Source organism: Rhodnius prolixus, unplaced genomic scaffold, assembly GCF_049639745.1.
Source record: "Rhodnius prolixus isolate KJV_2025 unplaced genomic scaffold, Rpr scaffold_1, whole genome shotgun sequence".
NCBI classification, from domain to species: Eukaryota; Metazoa; Arthropoda; class Insecta; order Hemiptera; family Reduviidae; genus Rhodnius; species Rhodnius prolixus.
In genome coordinates, this window is record NW_027411581.1 from 39413866 (window position 1) to 39436732 (window position 22867).

Below are 22867 nucleotides of genomic sequence, written 5' to 3' on the forward strand. Positions count from 1 at the left end.
GTGAACAAACCGATATTCATCGAAGGAGCACTGGTCTATAAAATCTCCATTAAATACTACTTGTGGCCAAAAGTATCTATAATTAAAAACTAGCTTCAGCTAGCTCAGAAGTTAGTGCTCTGGACTCTCAGGAGATCTTGAATCTTGTTGGTTTTAAGATTTTCTCTACGTAGGATCTTCCACATCTCACAAAACGGTGATGCTCAGTATTATCTGTAACAAAACACCATTAAACTATGGTGGCCAATAATATTGACACATATTAAGAAAAAAAAAAAACTAAATAAAAATTATAAAAATCTCGAAACTTTAGTTTCTACAATAATTATAATAAAACATTCTACAAACTTACATGTCCCTAAATAAACTAGTCGGTTGGGGCTTTGTAGTTGTTCTTTTGCAGGTAAAAAAAGGGACAACTCTGAGCACACTGTATTCCAGTAGTCAGCAACTGCTACTCAACTAATAAATTCAAAGTGTCAGGGACTAAGAAATGCAGAAACTACTTTAAATCACTAAAAAAAAAAGTGTTATTTTGGTGCCTAAAAACTTCTTTTTTTAAAAAAATTTTGTAGTCTCTTTTTGTACTTTTATTTTCCGTATAAAAATATATTCGCAATATACCTATATGTATTTTATATTAGTACACGAGTATATTATTTGTGGGTCCGAGCGGTCCTTGTGCCATTGTCTTCGTGTATTATGTTATGGTTCATCACATTACGGAACATGCTGATTATTACCATATTCCATGTTTATGATATAAAGATTATTTCGTTACATGTATTTTAAGATAATTTGTTAAAATAAAATGTCTACCCGCATATGAGCACCTTCATTTCAAAATTAGAGAAAAATTCCCAAAACCTTAGCCATGAAATCGCGTTTCTGCTTAACCAATTTTTGTTTTAGTTCTTGTGGCTACTTTTTGAATGTAATGTGTTGGGAACTTGTATTAGAATTGGTAGAGAAGAAGAATGAATGCTAAAGAGTAAAACTTCTGACTTTACCAAGTCCTTTTGAGGAGCCGTAACGAACAAACTCAATTTTGTAAAATAAAATTGGTCAGAATTTTAATAGAATGTCATCTAAGCTTAAATAATATTTTCACCAAATGCAGGTAAGCGAAATTATTCGTTACTAAATTGTAACTCTCGGTTTGTTCACGATTTGAATCTGATTCAAACCAATTTAATTATTTATTTATTTATAATTTATTTTATTTTTTTTGAGATTGGTCACTCTCTGTGTTCTTGGTGTGGCATTTTTTGAGATTGGTCACTCTCTGTGTTCTTGGTGTGGCATTTTTTGGCCAGCATATCCCAGAAACAAAAGTAGCCAAGTTCAAATTTTATAGCACTTCATACGCTACTAGAAGAACCGAAAATAAACTTTTTTTGAGAATTTCTCTAAAACGCTTTGAGATTTTTCTATAAACTTCATGTACCCATTCATTACACGGATTCAGATGAAAATTTTCGGAACATTTTTGATGTTAGCACTTGAAAAGTTTGAACTAAATGAATGTTTTCTTCCTCGGGAAATTGTGTTCCCACTGGCGGACACACAGACTAGTATCCTCAGAACGAGTATTTACGTGGAAAAGCTCTCCTCTTGGAACAATAAGAGGAGGTTAAATTGATGATTTTTGAATCTTAACGAGCATTTCATTATGCCTGAAACAGTTTTCAATTTAAAAAAAAAACTGCATGTTCTAGTAACGTTGTTTAAGGTTTTCTCCTCAAAAACTAAGGCACAAAATTCAATAAAAATGATACTCATGCTAAATAAAGCAATCAGGTAACCAACAAGTCTCTTACAAGGCTGTCTACTTGACCTGGCTAACTAGCCAACTACCTAACATGAACATTGTTAGGTCCTAATGTTACCATAAACTTCGGAAGCTTTTAATAAAAACATAAAAGCAATGTTAAAAAAACTTCTGTTGCGCCTAGCTTGCTAGGTTATGTCAGTTTTCGAAATAGAACTTTTGTGGGAAATAGATGATGTTTAGAGTTTATTTAGAAATAAAATTGAAAATTCATAACAAGGAATTTTAATGTCTTTAATTTTTTCTGGGACTTGTAGAAACTTAAATTTATCTATTTATTTAACAGTAAAAAAAAACAAAAACTCAATAACTTTTTTGCTAAAGAACATTAATTATTTATTCAAAACAATAAATTCACTTTGCTTTTATTTTTCCTGCTATTTATTTTTTAATGAAAAATTGACTTTTCCTTTTTTTAAAGTAAACAGAATTACTAATTCTTTTTTCTTACAAATAAATACACAATTTGCTTTTAAGTATTTCTTTTTAAGTAGTTGTTTCAAATGTTGTTAGTTCCGAAGTGTTGGATATCACTGATTTTCTGTTTGATATTCGCGCGCCCCATCCTGTTAAATACAATTCTAATTTAATTCAAAACATTACCTATGCACTAAATGTACAAAATACTTAAATACATATTTTATTCCATATATTCACATTCGAATATACACTTCTAGCGTTAGATGGGGCAAGATGCCGTCCTTATTTTCATTTTATTTTGCTATTTCCACAGAAATGTTTTACCGTTTATTAACATATTAAATAACGTACACTCCACGAGCAAATGATTTTTTAAAGTGGAATTCACTACACCAAACTGATTAATCAATCTCTGATGAATGATTGAAGTATGGATTGGTCAGGGATATAAATTAGCTTGCTTGCTGCTACTCAGAAAATCAGCGAAAATATTTCAAAATTTTGGGTTGCACATTTTATTAACTGAAATTTGCTAAATAACTAAAATTAATAGCTACTTAAGTACCTGTAATTCAAATTTGGCAGGTAGGGAAATAAATTTCCTCTAGCTTCGGTTAGGAAAGTATTTATTTTATGAATAGTGAAGTTTTGCTTGTAGATTATGCAAGATTTCTATTAAACACTATTTAAATAATACAAACAATATTCTATCATAACTAATTACTTGCTGGAAGACACTCTCTTACATCGTCCATTTATTTGCATTTTAAATTATAGTCAATTTGGTTTTGGGATCCGGCATTTACCTGATAAACCGAACATTATTATTTCATCAGCTAAAATTAAATTAAATTATATTCTGTATAAATATGGTCGCGTTAAGATCCTGAATTTTTGCCATTTCTTTAGTTTTTTTTTTTTTGTTATGTTAAAATAATGATGGTATAAATTATTTAGTTGGTTGATTTTTGGTGGTAGAGGGGGCAAGATCCCGCCCCTATTTTAGGAGGCGCTCGGCCGGTGGCGGAGCCTAGCGGCTAACGCCGGTACCTATACAAGACTAGTTGAGTGTTGAACAGCGATCAGTGTTTCACGGGCTGTCCAGCCGGCCGGACTGTTCCTCATGCCACGATGGCTTACTTGGAGATCGTACTGTGCGCTTTTCTTGCCGTGTTTAGTTCTGTGGCCGCCAACTCTGAGCCTGACTGTAATTGGCAACGCGTGTTGAGTGTAGCTGATGAGCCAGAAGTGACAGTGTCATTACAGTGCAAATTGCGTACTATCGGAAATGCCGACAGTGTTTTGTCCAATTTAACTTCCGCCCAAATGGATATGATTACAACCCTTAGGCTCGAGTGTAGTGATGTACTGTTTTTTGAAAGTGCTCTTGAACCGAACAGTTTTTTGACTCAATTACATCGGTTACGTGATCTGCAATTGGAATTCTGTAAAATTCGTCATGTACCGCCGGGAGTACTAAGCACTTCCAGGGAGTTGAAGAATTTAGTTTTGAGGACTCATAATACTGACTGGTCAGCAATGACGATGGAATTTCATCCCAACACTTTTAGAGGTTTGACACAATTGAAATATCTCGATTTATCGGACAACAACGTATGGACCCTGCCAGACGAACTTTTCTGCCCCCTTTATTCTTTAACTCATCTGAATATGTCACGAAACAGACTGCAGGATGTATTACAGTTAGGATTTTCCGATTGGGGTGCTGGCCCATCTGCGCCTGGAAAAACTTGTAATGTCGGGCTCGAAGAATTAGATGTATCTAACAATGATATAGCTTTAATTCCAGATAATGCATTTACTAGTCTCAGATCATTACAGAAAATTTTACTTCAAGAAAATGCAATATCTTCAATGGCTGATCGTGCATTTGTTGGCTTGAACTCGTTACAACACCTGAACGCTTCCAGTAACCAACTTGTTGCTCTACCGCCGGAACTCTTCCTGTCCACTAGGGACTTGCGCGAGATTTACCTGCACAACAACTCCATCAGTGTACTTGCGCCTGGACTTTTAGAAGGTCTTGATCAATTGCTCGTGATAGATTTGTCACATAATGAACTCACCAGCTCTTGGGTTAATCGGGACACGTTTTCCGGTCTAGTACGCCTAGTTGTGTTAAACCTTGGCCATAATCAACTTTCCAAAATTGATTCGCACGTTTTTCAAGATTTATATAGTTTACAAATTTTAAATTTGGAACATAATGAAATTGAATGTATTGCTGAAGGTGCGTTCATTACATTGAGCAACCTGCACGCCCTCACTTTGTCGCACAATAAACTGACTAACATTGAAGCATATCATTTCGCTGGATTATATGTGCTAAATCAGTTATTTCTAGATCATAATCAGATAAAAATGATTGATAGAAAAGCATTTGAGAATTGTTCGAATTTAAATGATTTGGGATTGAGCGGTAACTATCTTACGGAAATTCCCGATGGTATTACAGAGTTGAGATTTCTTAAGAGTTTGGATCTTGGTGAGAATCGCATATCAAACATCGTGAATTCTTCTTTTCAAGGACTTGATCAATTGTATGGTTTGCGCCTAATTGAAAACCATATTGTTAACGTATCGAAAGATACTTTTTCGACGCTTCCATCATTGCAAGTGTTAAATCTGGCTTATAATAAAATTGAACATGTTGACAAAGGAGCCTTCGGTGTTAGCCCAACACTTCACGCAATTAGACTGGATGGTAATCAGTTGAAGGATATCAGCGGTATGTTTGTCAATTTACCCGGTCTTGTTTGGCTAAATGTGTCCGATAATCAATTGCAATGGTTTGATTACGCATTAATTCCCCAGAGCTTGGAATGGCTAGATATGCATAAAAACAATATTGCTGATTTAGGAAATTATTTCGAAAAAAGAGATAATTTGCAAATAAAAATGTTGGACGCCAGTTTTAACCGGTTAACGGAAATAAATGAAAATTCTATTCCAGATAGTGTTGAACTTCTTTTACTTAACGACAATCTTATAAGAAAAGTTAAACCGGGAACATTTCAGAGGAAAGTAAGCTTGAGTCGCGTTGTCTTGTACGCTAATCAGATTCAAACGATTGATTTAGCTGCGTTACGATTAGACCCAGTTGCAGAAAATAAAGAGTTACCCCAGTTCTATATTGGCAATAATCCTATACACTGTGATTGTACGATGGAATGGTTACAGCGAATCAATCAGTTGAGCCACCTTAGGCAGCATCCAAGAGTTATGGACTTGGAATCAGTAACATGCCAGTTAACACACAGCCGAGGAAGTCCTACTCGTCCATTGATGGATTTGAAACCATCACAATTTCTCTGTCCATATGAGACACATTGTTTTGCATTGTGTCATTGTTGTGATTTTGATGCTTGTGATTGTGAAATGACGTGTCCTGCCAACTGTACGTGCTATCATGATCATACCTGGTCGGCTAATGTTGTTGATTGCTCCAACGCCGGCTATACTTCGGTACCAACAAAAATACCAATGGATGCTACTGAAATATATCTGGACGGTAACGATCTGGGAGAATTGGGAAGTCATGTGTTTATTGGTAAAAAGAAATTGGAAGTGCTTTATTTGAATAACAGTAACATCGATTCTTTACATAATCGAACGTTCAACGGTGTTACTTCACTTAGAGTGTTACACATGGAAAACAATCACTTACAAGAGTTAAGGGGATTTGAATTTGACCAATTAGAGAATTTAAACGAACTTTATCTAGATCACAATGAAATCAAACATTTAGGCAACAATACATTTAAAACTATGAAAACATTAGAAGTGCTGAAGTTAGAAGCAAATAAAATAGTGAACTTTGAACCGTGGGAACAGTTGACTTCGGAAACATTGGCTACAGTATCATTGGAAGGCAATACTTGGACTTGCATGTGCGATACCATTACCCATATGGAAAACTGGTTGAAAGAAAATTCCAATACGCTGAATGTGGATAAACTGCTGTGCGCGGACGGCAGGACCACTCTGCTGGACACAATACGCACATGCAACGAAGCTAGAGACAGCGCTGCTGCAACTTCCGCAGTGCACAGAAATACATTCTATAACACAGCCATACTAGGTGGTGATTATATACCTTTCGTAGCGGCCAGTCTCATCGTCTTTATTATCATACTATTGTTGACCACCTTGGGCTTCATTTTTCGTAATCACGTCAGTTTGTGGATACATTCACGTTACGGTGTTCGTGTGTTCAGTGAAGCGTCCGAAGGTGAAGATGACCGACTTTATGATGCCTACGTAGTGTATAGCGTCAAAGATGAAGAATTTGTAAGTCAAGTGATTGCTTCAAGTTTAGAACGTTCAGGATATTCGCTTTGCCTGCACTACAGAGATCTACATGTTATGAGTCCATCATATTTAACTGATAGCATATTAGGTGCTTCTGATGCTGCTAGAAGAATAGCTATTGTATTATCATTGTCATTTTTGCAAAATGAATGGGAACGCCCACCATTTAGAGCTGCTTTGCAAGCATGCTTGGAAAGAACAAGAACTAGAAGAAGCAAAATAATATTATTATTAACAACAGATGTCGGTCCAGAACCTGAATTACAATTGTTATTAAAAGCGTGTAAGGTAATCTCATGGGGTGAGAAAAGGTTTTGGGAGAAACTGAGATACGCCATGCCGGATGTACAACGTAAAACACAAGAAGGTATGAAAAAAGTTGTAGTTGAAGGTAAAGGGCCATGCGGTGCTAGGTATACGGCCGCACCGACAACTCAAGAGACTTGGTATCGAATGTCACCAGCATCGCTAACCCAGTCATCAGCGCCGACGCAGTCTACTTGTGTCTCTGAAGAATCGTCTCAGAGGACAACAGATGAAGAAGAAGAACCACATAGTTATGTATCTATCGATTATCAACAAAGGCCACCACCTCCGAAAGTACATCACCATGTGTACAGTTGCATACCGGACCCACAGTGTAATCAGGGTCGAACATATTTCGTCTAGCAGGTAAGAAATCTATACAATATACTTTTACTTTTAAGGTGAATAACCAGACAAAATAACTATACCTCTGTAACTACTTGCCTTGGAAACTTTGTGGTGTTATTTCCCTTTCTACCTGAAGTACACCCTCATGCCGACCTGTTCTTGAAATTTTAACTTTGCACTCTTTAAAAAAATATTCTCAGAAATAACATACAGACACAAGTGTGCTATTCATGAAATTATTTATTTCTAGTTTATTCTAAAATGTAAACAAACCGCAACCTCTTGGAGGCAGGTTCATTTAAACTATCAGTAGACTAGTTTTAGTAATTGCAACAGATATCAAAGATATAGTACCCAACAATAACCTTCTTTTAGATATTGCTTAACTTTTATTTTGACATTTATCAATTTATTGTCAATTACATTAGATAAGTTTCTTATTTCCAAACTAAACTAACAACAGTTCGCAGAATTTATATATTAAAATAATTCCCTCCTGTTAAGTCTAAATTTGAAATAAATTTCGAAGTCTTTACTACGGCTACAGGAACAAACCTTGATACATTTATTGAAGTTTTTACCTCATAGAATTAATGAAATTAGTTTTCAAAGAAAGAATTATATAAAAGATGTGCAAGTGAACATAATGAAAATTAAGTTAAGTTAAAAAGTAAGTTGAGCACCACCATTGCACCGAGCGGAACTTAGCGATAAATCTCAAAATTGGAAGTACTACGTCACTGATTTTCCTCCCACTTTTTGTGTGTGTAATTTTCTCGAAAATGAATCAAAGAATTGCTTTAAACTTCGTTTACATCTCATCGCGTACATCTTCAAATTTTATTTGTAAATATTTTTGCTTCCGTGTAAGGAGGGTGGTTAAGTTCCAAAATGCGATTTCAAAGTAACACACTATCCTACCGCAAGTGTGGTAATGAATATTAATTAAGATGCTAAAATTGTAGATGTGCTTGTGAGCGAAATATGTTCATGTGTAATTTTTCAGAGATGTATTCAGTTTCACAAAAATCTATGATTGAAAGAATTAAATATTATTCCGAAACTTGAAGAGTAGAGAAATATTATGGTGTTGGAGACCTTAACAAAATTGTGTCAGGGAAAGTCAATAATTCGGTCAAAGTAAAAATAAGAAAATATCAAGTTGGCCACTTCTAATTTTATTATTCAAAATTTGAATCGTGCAATCAAAAGTGACAGTTGAAACTTGTACAATGGGAATATAATACCTGAAGAACCAATTTATTAAGTTCAATTGGAGTCATCTGTTACGTGTTAGCGATTTTCTTTGCATTTTAAAGAATAAAATATCTAAAAAAACTAATGATTACAAAATTTACGTTGTTTTTCTTTCTTTTACTCCTAAGAAAAAAGTTTCACAATCGTATAAAATTGTCTAAATTGAGTTTCACCAGAAGCATTTGTTTTGAGAACACCAGAATACGATAAATTGTTCTAGCGGATATCTGTGTGTGTAAGGTCGAGGTATGAATGAGCAATGAGAAAGGTTTTTATTCTTACTCGTTCATTGTTGAAGGCAGAGCGCTCTATCGGGCTATTATTGACTCAGCTCACTCCTACTATCCCCACCATTCTTATAGTTGTTCAGACCAATTTAACCTCTAAAAATGGTCAATTGAAATTGCTGCAATTGCAGTTAGAGAAAGTTCTGTGGAGTGTTTTTGCAAACAGATTTTAAACTAAAAAAATAAAATCTGCGCCCAGGTTAGTTGGATTGAATTTTTTTCCGGAAGTTAAAGGTACAAATTATTCACAGCAACAATAGCTAACATTTCCTGTTGTGACTTTCTTGGAAACTCTTTGTTAGAGAATAAAATAGTCCCAAAAATGGATAATCAGAAAAAGTTCTAATTTGCTAGTTCGTTTAGATGCCACCAGGGGACTCTAGTAAGTGAAATTTCTTCGCTGCAATTGCCAATTACAGAATAGAATATTCAGCTATTTGCCATTTTCTTGTAAACGTCTGCATTTTAGGTTGTTACTTTTATTTGCAACACTTATCCCAAGAGAAACTTACTATTTAGGGCATTCCTAACAAAAGGAAGCCGGCTTATGCTTCTTTATAAAATTGGGTTTTGTGTAATGTGTAGAAGTGTCTCTTATTAAGTGTTAACGAGAATTTAATATTAATAAGTTGCTGAAAGGGAGGAGATTAACTTGATCCAACTGCAAGCTCTTAGATTTTATCTTCCTAGAAGCTTCTTACAACTTACTGTCCAAGGAGGGGGCACCAGTGTTGTCTGTAACGAGAAAACACTGAAAAAAAACTCAGGGTGCCAGTGCCCTCAGATGTTGACGCTCCTTAAAACAAACTATAACTCATTATCTGGCCTAGAATACTGTCTCTAAACTTGGATAGGTTAGGAGCAGAAAATATGCTGTATCTATGTTTATCAAACTGTGGACGAGAGACAGTCGCAAGGGTTGCAGCTTTTATAAGAAATATCTATCTTGAGTACAGACAGGAATCGCAGTTTTTGTAAGAAGTATCTATCTTGAGTACAGACAGGAGTCGCAGCTTTTATAAGAAGTATCTATCTTGAGTACAGACAGGAGGTCGTAGTTTTTATAAGAAGTATCTATCTTGAGTACAGACAGGAATCGCAGTTTTTGTAAGAAGTATCTATCTTGAGTACATACAGGAATCGCAGTTTTTGTAAGAAGTATCTATCTTGAGTACAGACAGGAGTCGCAGCTTTTATAAGAAGTATCTATCTTGAGTACAGACAGGAGTCGCAGCTTTTATAAGAAGTATCTATCTTGAGTACAGACAGGAGGTCGTAGTTTTTATAAGAAGTATCTATCTTGAGTGCAGACAGGAGGTCGTAGTTTTTATAAGAAGTATCTATCTTGAGTACAGACAGGAATCGCAGTTTTTGTAAGAAGTATCTATCTTGAGTACATACAGGAATCGCAGTTTTTGTAAGAAGTATCTATCTTGAGTACAGACAGGATTCGCAGCTTTTATAAGAAGTATCTATCTTGAGTACAGACAGGATTCGCAGCTTTTATAAGAAGTATCTATCTTGAGTACAGACAGGAGGTCGTAGTTTTTATAAGAAGTATCTATCTTGAGTACAGACAGGAGGTCGTAGTTTTTATAAGAAGTATCTATCTTGAGTACAGACAGGAGGTCGTAGTTTTTATAAGAAGTATCTATCTTGAGTACAGACAGGAGGTCGTAGTTTTTATAAGAAGTATCTATCTTGAGTACAGACAGGAGGAGGTCGTAGCTTTTATAAGAAGTATCTATCTTGAGTATAGACAGGCCACAAAATTTTCAATATACTGTGAATAGGTCACCTCATTAGGCCATAAAATGAGTAAGGGACATTGAGAGATAACTTGTACATTAAATTGTATTCTGAAAAATTCGCATGTCATAACTATTATACTATAATAAATAAGTGCTAAATTTTTTTCTGATAAAAACTAAACTAATTATAGAACATTGTGATCCATTTAATTAATGGTAACTTAAAAATAGTATTTACAAGATTAAACTGTTCAAAAATGCAGGGGGCGAGTCAATTTATGGTGAACAAGAAGAGTACGACAAAACAGGAAGTTACTGTAATCGGCCATAAAGTGAGAATGGGCATAATAGTTAAAATTTTGCCAATTTTACCAGACTTTAGAGAGAAGCTTAAAATTTAAATTCCGCGGAAAATACTTAAAAATGAAAATTTGTGGTCAAATGATTCGTATAAAACTTATAGATCTAAATCTATATAATGAGTGCATAACGAGAATGGAAAGAGTTTAGTTTTTAGAAAAATCGAATAAAACTGAAAAATAATTCAGCAGAGTGGGTTATATCCTAAAACTTACCTACGCGACTCTGGTGGTAAGTTATGTAATTAGTAAATTTGAATTTATTCCCATTTTTTTTTTTTTTTTTTTAAAGTTAGTTTGATCACTTCCCTACTCATCCTCAAACTTCTAAACTAATTAGTAAAATCTTCTTTTGCGGGATCTTAAAAGATGTTTTCCTATGAAAACATTGAATTAAAAATTTGAGAGATTATCCTCTTAAATATGAAATATACGCACTTGTATTATTAAATTTTGCAATGATTGTATTTACACGGAACAAACTAGCGTGTTATTTGTATTGTTTAATGGAGCAATGGAATAATTACTGAATGGAATATAACCGAGGGGGCGTATGTACTGGACAGCCCACATGAAGGATAGCGGTCATTATTTATTATCATGTATGATGCTCGAGTATATGGATATATCTATTTGTATGTAGATATAATGCTAGCTTACAAAATTTAATACTGGTTAATGCTTCGATATTCACCTTTGAGTTCACAATACATTTGAGTTCAAGTTCATTGCTAATTTAAATAAAGAACCGTTGATAGTTGTTTTTGTAACGTAAAATGTTATTAAAAATGTTGGATTTTTTTTTTTTAAATTAGAGAAGAGTGAAAAAGGAAAATGGCGCGTGCACTAATGTGATGCGTGTTATAATAACATCCATAATAAAATTAATATAAATTAAAAGTTATATTAAAAAAGAAGGTACACCTGGAGAGAGGGCTTGGTAGGGATAATAATGAAAGTTCAAGTCGGGGCTGTTCACTCTTAATCTACATGCGTTAATATTGATTGAACTCCACTAGAAACCCGTTCTGCTGAGTACTCTCCGCTCATCGTCCCACTGCCTCTTAAACCAATAAGCGTTCTGCCCCTCTACTTCGCTCCATGCCCAGCCCAAACCCTAGAGCTCTCTCTAGCTTACTCTTCTAGCATTTTTACTTTTTCTTACCCCGCTAGTAAGAGTAGTTATTGTAATCCTGTAAATTTTCCATTTTGAGCTTTCATCAGAGATACTCATTTTGCGGCCCTTGAGTAGGAGAGGGAGTGGTTTTCACAAATTGGCCTGTTTGTTTGTATCCCTCTTAACAGAAACAAAAAAAAAAAAAGTTTAATATTTCACATAAGAGTGCCAACAGAGGAAGTCTCAATAAATAAGGTTTTTGGCGATCAAAATCTGGCGACCGGAAATACCATTCTCACTAAATCTTTTTTTACCCAGTTTTTTTTGTAAAGATTTTCAAGAAAACGGCTTCTAAGAAAACATGGCGTACTGATTGTGTATAACTATTATTGGAAACAGGGTTTGAAATCGATAATTATTTTTTTCACCCCAAATCATGAAATAATCATTATTTTTTTATCAATAAATTTAAAAATCATGCTTGATTTATTAATATAAATAATATAAGTTTTATTGATTCCATTAAAAATAATGATCACTCTCTGAGCGAGACTTTTTCAATTAAAAATAATTATTAATTCTTGATCGAAAAAATTTCATTCAAAAAATAGAAAGCAGCTGAATTAAAACAAAATGCATTCGTTTCTCACTTTTGCAATTTGCAATGTTGTTTACGTAAATATTACTCACAAATGATAATTATTATTGATCGATAAGATTTCGCTCAGAAATAATGATCAAGTTATGATTTTTTTTTTTTCAGCTGTTCATCCAAAATAAAAATCACTCTTCAAAAATAAACATAAAATTATTTTTATGTTTATTTTTGATTAACGATTTCAAACCCTGATTAGAAATATTTTTCTAGGGAAATATGAAAAATTTAATCAAAATGGGGAAAGTGTTTGTGTAGATTCCGTCTAATGAGCCATTTTCTGTAATTTACGGCTCTAACTATTTTGCCCTGTTAAAGGGGGAGTTAATTTTGATACTTCGACCTGAATCTGTAGTTATTAGTATCTGTATTTTTTAACACAGTATGGCTTTACTGTTTAGTTACATTTCAATGTAATACATTATTAAAAACTAAATTGTGTTAGTAAAAATTAAACATAACTTAGGTTTTAAAGCATTTTGTAAAAAATGCCAAGTTCCCAAAACATTTGTCCGTCTATTATCAATCACAGTAAAGTAAGTTACTTAAATTGTCTTTTTCACCTGAAAGGCAATGGCTACATGCATTCTGAGCCGGGTGTCAGTGAACTAGGTTCATAATGCGGATGTTTCAGTTTCGATTGCAGCAGGTTATCCTTGGAATAACCTCTCTCTCTCTCTCTCTGGGAATCTCGTTGGTCGTTGAAAGTCAAGGCTTTCTGTCAGAAGAGAAATGGTTCTTAGGTCGAATAGTCTCTACAGTCTGGACCCAATGGCTTGCTCTAAATTTTTAATAATAATAATTTAGAACAAAAAATCCTTTGTTTTTGCAAATTTAATGAATTTATAAGTTAGGAAGAGATATTATTGACAGTTTCCCACTTTATTTTAAGCATTCGTACACTAGTACTAACCTAACATAGCACTTGTTTCAGAATCTTTTCGAGTCCCTTTGTACAAAAAGCTTGCCACAAAATAAATAATCAATAAAGAAGACTGAAATTGGCCTTCATTTCTCTTCCCTACTCGGATAAAATAATCAGTAACCCAAAATAGACGAATAAAACTGAAAATTTAGTCGTCTCTCCCTTTGATATGAGTGCTTTTCGTTAATGTTGTTTGAGCAGTAAATTATCACAGAATTTCGCAGTTACTGAATGTCATTTCACAAAATTAAACTGGTTATATCCTCTTTTATTATTACGATTTCTTTTCTTTCTCTTTTTCATCATTTGAACACAATTTGAGAGTGATTAGAGTGGAGGAGGCGATGCTATTGCAGAAATCATTGGTGCGCGCATTACATTCCGCAAGAATCACTTCTGCCAACATTGCAGAACACTAGCGCTCCTACTCAGCTGACAGTCCACATCATTAAATTTAGCATCATTTTCCAGAGATGTGATTTTTTTTAACCCCACAATAGATCGTTTTTTATTTTTACAATAGACATTCGCTGATAAAAAGTTGTAACATTAGTGCAGAGATTAGTTAAAAAGCTTGCTAAAAAAGGAATAATGAACCAAAAAAAAGTCAATCCGCAAAAGATATTGGCGGTGTCCTAGTTAGTTTTATGTTTACTTGTGACCTAGGTTTTATTTTATTTATCTTTTTGTACATCTGTCACGTAAAAAGTCCGACTGTCACACGTGTGTCGCATATAGTCGTAAAATCAATACTATTTGTTGGTAGCCTACATATTTCTCTGTAAGATTTATGCCTTTAGTTTAGTTTATTTTTAAGGTTACTTTTACTTTTCACTTTTTTTCTTTTTAATTACAAAAAGTTTGTGAGTCTTCTCTTTTCTCTTAACCAGTTAAGCGCGTTTAAAGTGTCAAACCAAATCTCTGTTACGGTGCGTTTGACGTGTATACTCGTTGTGGAAAATATAAAATTGCCATTAACTATAAAAACTCGACATTTTAATAAAATACAATAAGAATATTATTTGGTGGGATGTTTCCTTTCGTCTTACCAATAGAACAGCCAAGTATTTTATACGGAGGGTGGTGGAGGGTGTCAGCCAAATGATAAGTGGTTGGTACATATTTGGTCTTAGCATTAGAGATTGGGAATTAGGCACACAAATAGAAGCTCTCAACCCTTGTGCAATGCCGTTTTTACCTTAGACAGAGATTCAGGACTTCAGTACGAGCATGATTTCATTTTGCACAGCATTCAAAGCTCTTTTCTTTCTTGTAAAAGCTCTTGCTTCCCTAGTTAACTAGGCAATGCAAAACATGAAGCGGTGCAAGATTTTGAATGAGCACAGAATGCTCTGTAATCTTAAGCCCCAGAAATTGCAGAAAACGTGTTTGCAGTGACTATTATGACGTTGTAAACTTTTGGTGGTTTTGCCCTGCGTTCGACGTGTTTACACGTCATTGATTTTAATTCCGCAGTTTTTTTTTTTTTTTTTTTTTTTTTTTTTTCAACCTAAACTCCACGCTTAACTGGTTAAGGAGATGGTGAGCTGACCATCAGATCCGTATTAAGCTAAATTTTGTTTAATTAATTTTTGTACAAAAATGAAATATCGCAAGTTTTTTAGACAAATTCTACTGAAATCACCACCTTGAATGTTTTATCAGTTTCCCTAAAAATACCATGTCGTTTGAATCTCGAAAGATGAGTCTTTCTACTCAAAAGACTGGCTTGGGTAACGTTTGACATAGTTTTGCTTTTTATTATTTACTGTAAAAAAGTGTATTTATCTGAGATTTGCTTCATCAAAGCGAGTTTGGTCCTAGACTAGTGCTAGGTTTGCCTTATGGTAGTAGTTCATCTGAAATCAGCTGTGGCTGCCTTTAACAGTCACATTTTGAGTCAACTGCCTATTATACTAGCATTGCTAGATCATAATGTTTGAAAAATTACTAATTGTTATTTGTGTTTCGAACCGCAGTGGGTTTCTGAATGTATGAATGAGAGATTGAGGTTATTTTGATACCACTTTCCTTTCACTACCAAATGCGTTTTATTTTATAAATTTTACTGAACTGATTGTTTACTTTTGAATGTGTGGAATGGTAATGAATTGTTGTGATGTAAACTTCTGCTTGAAGTGGTACAATAAAATTACAATTGAGTGGATATTGGTATCGGAATAGTCTTCTTTTTTATGCTTTTGTGCAATGCGACATATTTTTGTTGAGAAAGTACCGATACTTATAAATACTAAAAGATGGACTACTTTAGAACCCATAGAAACCTTAAAACTTCGCTAAATCTGACAGCAACCTCGAGGACCTCGAATTTAATTTGAAAAATTACGAAATCTAACTTGATTTATTAATCATGGAAAACATTAGAACAACGATGGGACTTTATCACATTTCAATCATAGCAATGAAACTTCAATTAATAATAAATTCAGCAAGACAATGCCTTCATTTGGCTGTACAGCCTTCCTTAATTATCCGCCAAAGCGTGGTATCTACCTTGGAGACATCAACACTAAGTACTACTTAGATATTTATAAACTTCGTAGAAATCTTATCAATAGTAAAAGAAATAAAAGCAACATACTAAGAAAGCAAAGTAGATAATTACATAACAAAGCAAGTTTGACTATAGTACTCGTTTGTTTACAGAAATTATGTACTCAACAAAAATTAACATTGGTCCTCTAAGAGAAGGTTTTACAACACGAAAGGTTAAAGAGATTTTTTTAAACGGTTAATCATTTAGAAAACAATTGTCCGGATTAACCGGTAGATAAGTGGTCATATCACGCTATATTTAAACGTACAATAATTAGGTGTATGTGTGCCTTGTAAACAGTAGAAAAATTAATTTGTTAAAATGTTAGGGTCGGAGTTGGTTATCAGATAACAAAAAAATTATTCCATTCCTAAATTATTACAGCGACTGTGACTGTCACTGTTTTAATTAAAAAATTCTTTTTTTTTTATCATTATACTGAATAAAATAATGGCGCTATTCTTGCTTTGCAATTTCATCACATTTACTAAAATTCTAAATCTACCGAGACGTAAAAGTTATTTTGTGACTCCCTTAAAGGTCAGCTAGTGTTCGTAGAATGTCAGTGTGTGTGAGATGATGAACTAGAATTTGTCTGTGGCTTCGCTTAAACCAAATATTTGCAAAATATCAGCGCCTTCTGCAGGCTTTAGAGTGGTTGGAGGTGTCCAGAATGTTGTTTAGCCAGGATAACCGAAGGGACTCCCAAAGGTGGTGGTTCAACCACTTCTCCTTTCCAGGATTCCGCAGGCTTTACTATTTATTGTCTATTCCTTCGAAAACGGCTCCAATTTTTTTTTTTGTACCAAATTGTTTACACTCGCCCACAGATTTCTTGAAATTTTTGGAGACATTATTTTGGTTGGAGGTAAAAGTATATTTCAAAAAACAACCTTTGTGGAGGTTTAGTTTCTCTGTTCGGGTTGGTCACAATTTTAAAGTAAATCTGCTTGAATGTAAAATGAAATTTACGTAATAAAAGACAGATGGCAGCTCTCAGTACAAGAGCTCAACTTTTTTTTTTTTTTAAAGAAATCATCGACTCCACATTAATAATATAGCTTTTGCTATTAAATTTTACGCAGGTGGAATTGTATGACAGTTCCATTAGTTTTTTACGCCATTACTTTCAAAGATTACAATAAAACATATTGATTATTAGACATTTCTGATGATAATATGACAGCGAAGGTAATGATTTTTTGAAAAAGTAAGTTTTATAGCGGTGCTTTTTTTTGGTGTGAGAGAGAAACGCCGAGGAGTATCTCATAAATAACAAGGGAAGGTTTGGGCGTGTTCAGGTAAAGGTGGACCTTTCCACATAATAACAGTAAATCAGGTGACCGCCGAACTGGGCTAGGACCCTTTAGCCTGGCGCGTCTGTGTGCTTAACATTCCCTTCAAACGGCCTTTCAATACAGATTCAACCTCAAATATTAACACTCGTAAATAATGCCCAACAATTTTGGCTCTGCCAGTGTACCACCAATTTATTGTTTTAAAGGCAAACTAGTTTAACGGCTCCTCTCTTCTAGTCTTATCTCCATTGAAGGTGTGTGGGCACTTCTTTGTTATGTGTGAACTTAATATTTTAAAACATTATCTAAATTGGCGCTATGTGACACGAAGATCGAGTGGTGGTGCTTGGTGTTAAATGTGCAGCCATCCTTTACTTTCCCTTTTGATATTAGTCTGTTGGTTGTATTCAACAAAGAGTTGCCAGTACATGGCTATGTGTCTGTGCGTGGATCTAGACTCATCCCTTACTTGATCTCTTGCCAAACTTACATCTCACTTCCCCACTCTGAGCGCCACTCACTCCAGTGTAGCTGATCGTTTAACTTTGGGCCCAAACTGTAACCCAACCAAACTCATGGTCCTGCCGCCACTTCTCTTCTCCTTTCATCTCCAGATATCTTTACGTGACCAAAATTGCATTTTCCTTCGATCTCCTAAGGCCCGCCTTTTCATTGCTGTAGAATACTCCTACTTCATGCCTTATTCCATCATCGCCCAAACTCTTATAAACATCTAAACTCTCTTCCTTAAGAATTCTTGACTGTACTCCCTAAAAGTGGTAGAGAAAGTTGTTTCTTCTATACCATCAGCCTAGTTCTTCAGCTTTCTGGCGCATCTTTCAACAAATACCTACTTATACTCCTCCTTCACTTCTTGTAAGTAAGCTCCAGCCTAGGAAAAAGTGGAAAGAGGAAGGTCTTATGGAAGACATAAAGTTACAACCGACATGCTGCTTATATTCCTGTCTTGTCCTTCCTATAAGTTACATCCTCGAGCAAATGTTTTTTATATACCCTAATTCCGGCTAGTATTTTCCAGCTTCCCTATCTTTAGGCCCTAATGATCACCATTTCATGATCCTCCTTAAACACACTTACAGAGTAACAGCTTATCGTCAACACCATACTTTAAATATGACTAGCTTATATCCCGCTTCGCTACGTTATGCAATATTTTTAGAACCATTCGCGATTGTTTGTTTGGGCTTATAAGGGATCTATGGTCTCAGTCCATGTTAAAACAAGCTAAAACTATACATAAATCGGTGCTAGAATGATTGCTGTTTCAAACTCCTCAAGTGGGCGTATCACATACAATAATACATACGCGTTCTTTGTATCCGACACCTCTTCTGGCTTTTGGTCTTCGAAGCCAGGTTAACAAACTCTCCTAGTGTGTACTTTCAATTCTTACCGTACATTAACTGCACTGAACCTCTCTGTACAGAAAATGCAAGATTTTCCTAACATGGCTGGATGATGATATGGCCGACTAGTGAAGCCAAGTCCTACTGAATTTTCCATGAGAGAAGCAGTTACTCCTCAGATCCATTCCAGTCACTTTCAATGTTCCTGAGTCATATTGATGGTCTTTTAGCAAACTACCCTTTAGCTAAAAAGTAGTAGCATACATTTTAAATCAAAGCGATAGCAATGGCTTCAAACATTGAAGCCATTTGTGAGTTAGAGGAAGTGAAGATTGTTCTTGATGGTTTGCAAGAACTGCGCAGGATAAAGTACTGTATTCACGAACTCTACCTTACTTTAATAAACTCAGTCGCAGCTTTTTCAAAATGAAGTTGGTTAATGCTGTTGACGCTGCAATTAGGTTCTGTGCTACCGAGATTGAAGGGCGAGGAATTATTAATTCTAAGGTCGTAATTTTCTCGGATAGTCAGGCTGCTCTACGGGCAATTAATCCCTATCAGGTTAACTCAAAACTGGTTTGGGACTGTCTGGGTACCCTGAAGGAAATTAGTGACCAAAATTAGGTCTTTCTGGTCTGGGTACCTGGTCATTCAGGACATAAGGGTAACGAAGCGGCAGATTTATTGGCCCGGGAAGGCTCTGCGGGATACTGCGTTGGCCCGGAGCCCTGTTTGGGGGTTCCGAAGTGTGTTAAGACTGCGACCATTAACTTATGGGTGCAGAGTAGGTCTCAAGGAGTGGTGGCTTGCCACCACTGGGCAGAGACAGGCGAAGGAGTTTATTAAAGGCTATTCGCCGAGGCTGACTGCAGAATTAATCCGTTAAGGCCGTGGGGCTATCAGGATGATTGTAGGCCTATTAACTGGCCACTGCAGACTCAGAAAACACATGCATCGCATGGGCCTGGCAGATGATAGCCTTTGTAGGTTCTGTCAGGAAGAGGAGGAAACGGCACTACACGTGTTGTGTCAGTGTGAGGGGCTCGTGTGGCTAAGGATGTTACTTCTCGGGGAGGAAAAACCAAGGCCTGTGAGTTTTACCCAAAAGTCACTCTCCAGTATTAAGAGTCTAATTAAAAGGACAGGTCTGGAGGGGGAGCTTTAAAGTTAGGGGAGCCACAATAGACCCAAAGGGGTCGCAGTGGCGTAGGCCCTGAGGCCACCCTAGTCTAATCTAATCTAATCTAATGCTGTTGACAAAGAGCTGTTTTTTTGACCATGAGCACCTCTTTCTCTCAGCCATGACGCGCAATACCGATGAGTGTTGGGTGGATATTCTATCAGTCAAACTGATCAGATCTTCCAAGATTACCAGAGGTATTCATTCATTCCTCCTCTTCCAAAAGCATAAAGTTAGATGACATCCCTTATAGAGTACAATGTTCCCAAAAGCTGATCTTTCTTCACCCTTGCGAACCCTGACACTGGTTTCTCTTTTTCCTCCTGCACAACTCGAAGCTTTTCTCTTCGAAATAAGTTTTCACAATTTGAAAGGATTCAAGAATGAAGAATATCAATCCGATATTCTTCCGAATAGGTACTTCAGATATTATGCGGTTTTCCCGGTTAGGTAAAGTACTTTCAAAAACTCGTACTAATCGAGTAACACGTGGGAGTAATGTGCCAAATTTTAAATTAGTCGGACATTTAGTTTCGGAGATTTATTTAATCAATAAATATCATTTTGCTTTTATTTGTGTTATTAATATTAATTTAGACACTCACATTTTGCAACTAAGTAGAATAATAATACGATTAATATTTCAGTTTTATTATGTCAATTTTTTTTACGGTTTTCTGATCATAATATCCTCTTCTTCGTTTGCTTTATCCATAACCTGTACACACGTATGTGGATTCCAATCTTCCAGGAATTAATCCTATCTAGTTTCACTGTTAGTGCGCATCTCTAAAAAAAGATTTTGCGGTGAAATCGTGCGGTTAAAAGATCGGCTTTTTTAATTTAGTTAATTTTAATATTGTAAGATCCTGCGCTGAGATAAGCTCCTATGATTTGTTTGTTTGTAATAAATACTTACAATGTAAACACTTGCTTCAGATCACGATATAGGAGACCTAGCTTCTTGAAGTTTGTTTAAAATGTAGTTCAAAAGTTCATGTTATCCCAATCAATTTAGTTCGCCTGATTTCCGTGATTTTTAACAATACGCCCTACTTTATCGAACTTAGTTTATTGAAAGAAAGTTAATTGGAAAAGTTAATAGATAAATTTTGATTAAATCAGTAGTTGGTTCTGATACACTCTCTAAATCAGTAATTTATAACCCAACAATTTTATTTAAGCCTAAAGCGACCATGTTTAAAAAATAATTACAACTTACTTAAAGTAAAAAGAAATCAGTTCCAGCAAATTGCGTTTCGTTTTCATAAGTTTCATAATAAGTTTATTTTTAAAAAGAGAAGTAAAGTGGCCACCCACGATGAACAGGTTTTCGTGTGGAAGTTTCATTTTTCTCTATTCTTCGTTAATGATTTCCGGTTCTGAGAAGGTTTAGGAATAATGGCCACGCATGAAAGAGAGTATTTAAATAGTGTAGAACGCTTTTGAAAATTATCAATTAACATTTTAAAAGGCATTATTGATAATTGAGAATATTATTACATATTTTGTTTTAAATAAGTATTCTATTTTTTTATTCCGAATGAAATTCATTCCAATGGCGTTCTACCGGAAGGGAAATAAAAAAAGGTGCCTCCTCAGATACAGAGAGCAGTTGATTAACCTGGCTTGCGAGCCAGAGGAGGCACCTTTGAAGGCACAGTACATGCTTAACAAGTTGAGTAAAGTGCATTATTTGATAAATTAAGGAATAAGTTTAATCCTTTACTTGAAAGATATTGATCACTTAAATATGTGACAGGAGGTTTCCAATTTTTTTGGTAATTAAACACAACTCTCCCAAAATTACCAAATAATTATTAAACCTTGTTTGTATCAGATGTAAAATTAATTTTTAGCCATTTTGTGTATGCTTGAGAACATCTAAAGCTCTTAACATTTGATTGTGCTTAAAAAAATTACTCAGAAAAGACTAATTTCCCGATATTAAGAAAAATACTAGCTTTACTGCCTTGGCAATATTTTTAGTAGAAAGGGGATGAAAAAATACATAGAAATGACCTATCGCGTGCTCTTCTTTCTCTTTGATAACAAGTTAAAAAATTGAAATATGATTAATAAATACCAGATTTTGAAATGGCCTAGCACCTTTAATTTTGAAGATATCGAATTGAGGTTTCCGGTTTCTTTCATTACTTTTTATACTCTTTAAAACTGTGTATATGAAAATAGGGGTCAACAGCGAAACCTCACTTTTGGTAGTGCGTCAGCCGCGTATACAGGTAGGAATCTAAAATCAAGTCACATATTCTGAAACTAGAGGTGACGGGCAACAAATTTTTCTTCTACCATTTTTCTCTCAGATTAACCGTTAAAGCATGAAATGCATTTGAGCCGTCTTAAAATGATCACCCTGTGTAACTACAATATATTTACATACAGATAAATTTATGTATTCGTGTATGTATAAATTTTATTGCAATAATTTTGCAAGGCGTTTTTATTTTATTGTTTTATTTTTGATAGAAGCTGAGGGTAAATTTCCCTCTACACCGTAGTGCCATTTCAAAGTGATGTTCTTTTTTAAAAACCGTCTAATGATAGTAAAACGTAAATTAATTTATTGTAAAAAAAAAAAACTGGCGTTTTTATTTTTGCAGAAAATGGAGTAAGAACATTGAAATTATAGTAAGAGAAAGTCGTGTCCATTTTGTTTTGTTTGCATTTGCCTATAGTCTACCCAGATAAAGTACTGTCGCTTTTGTTTGAAATCCTTTCATGATGATAGCGTTCATCCATTGAAAGCTTTTTCTTTATAATTCTTTATTGAACCCAAATAAAATGTACATTTGATTAAAAACCTGGGTAGGTATAGAAGCAGAAAGTCATTTTGAATGTCAGTCAGATCGGATTTAT

The 22867-nt window shown here is 34.9% G+C and overlaps 1 protein-coding gene across 1 annotated transcript in view; it reads left to right on the forward strand.

The window, feature by feature from the left end:
* The first annotated feature begins 3297 nt into the window (after nt 1–3297).
* LOC141459739 (toll-like receptor Tollo) overlaps nt 3298–22867 on the forward strand; it is an 86364-nt gene continuing 66794 nt past the window's right edge. Inside the window, exon 1 of the mRNA XM_074139137.1 lies at nt 3298–7255. Within this exon, the coding sequence (XP_073995238.1) occupies nt 3383–7252 (3870 nt within the window). The 5' untranslated portion in view covers nt 3298–3382 and the 3' untranslated portion in view covers nt 7253–7255. The remainder of the gene's footprint in view (nt 7256–22867) is intronic.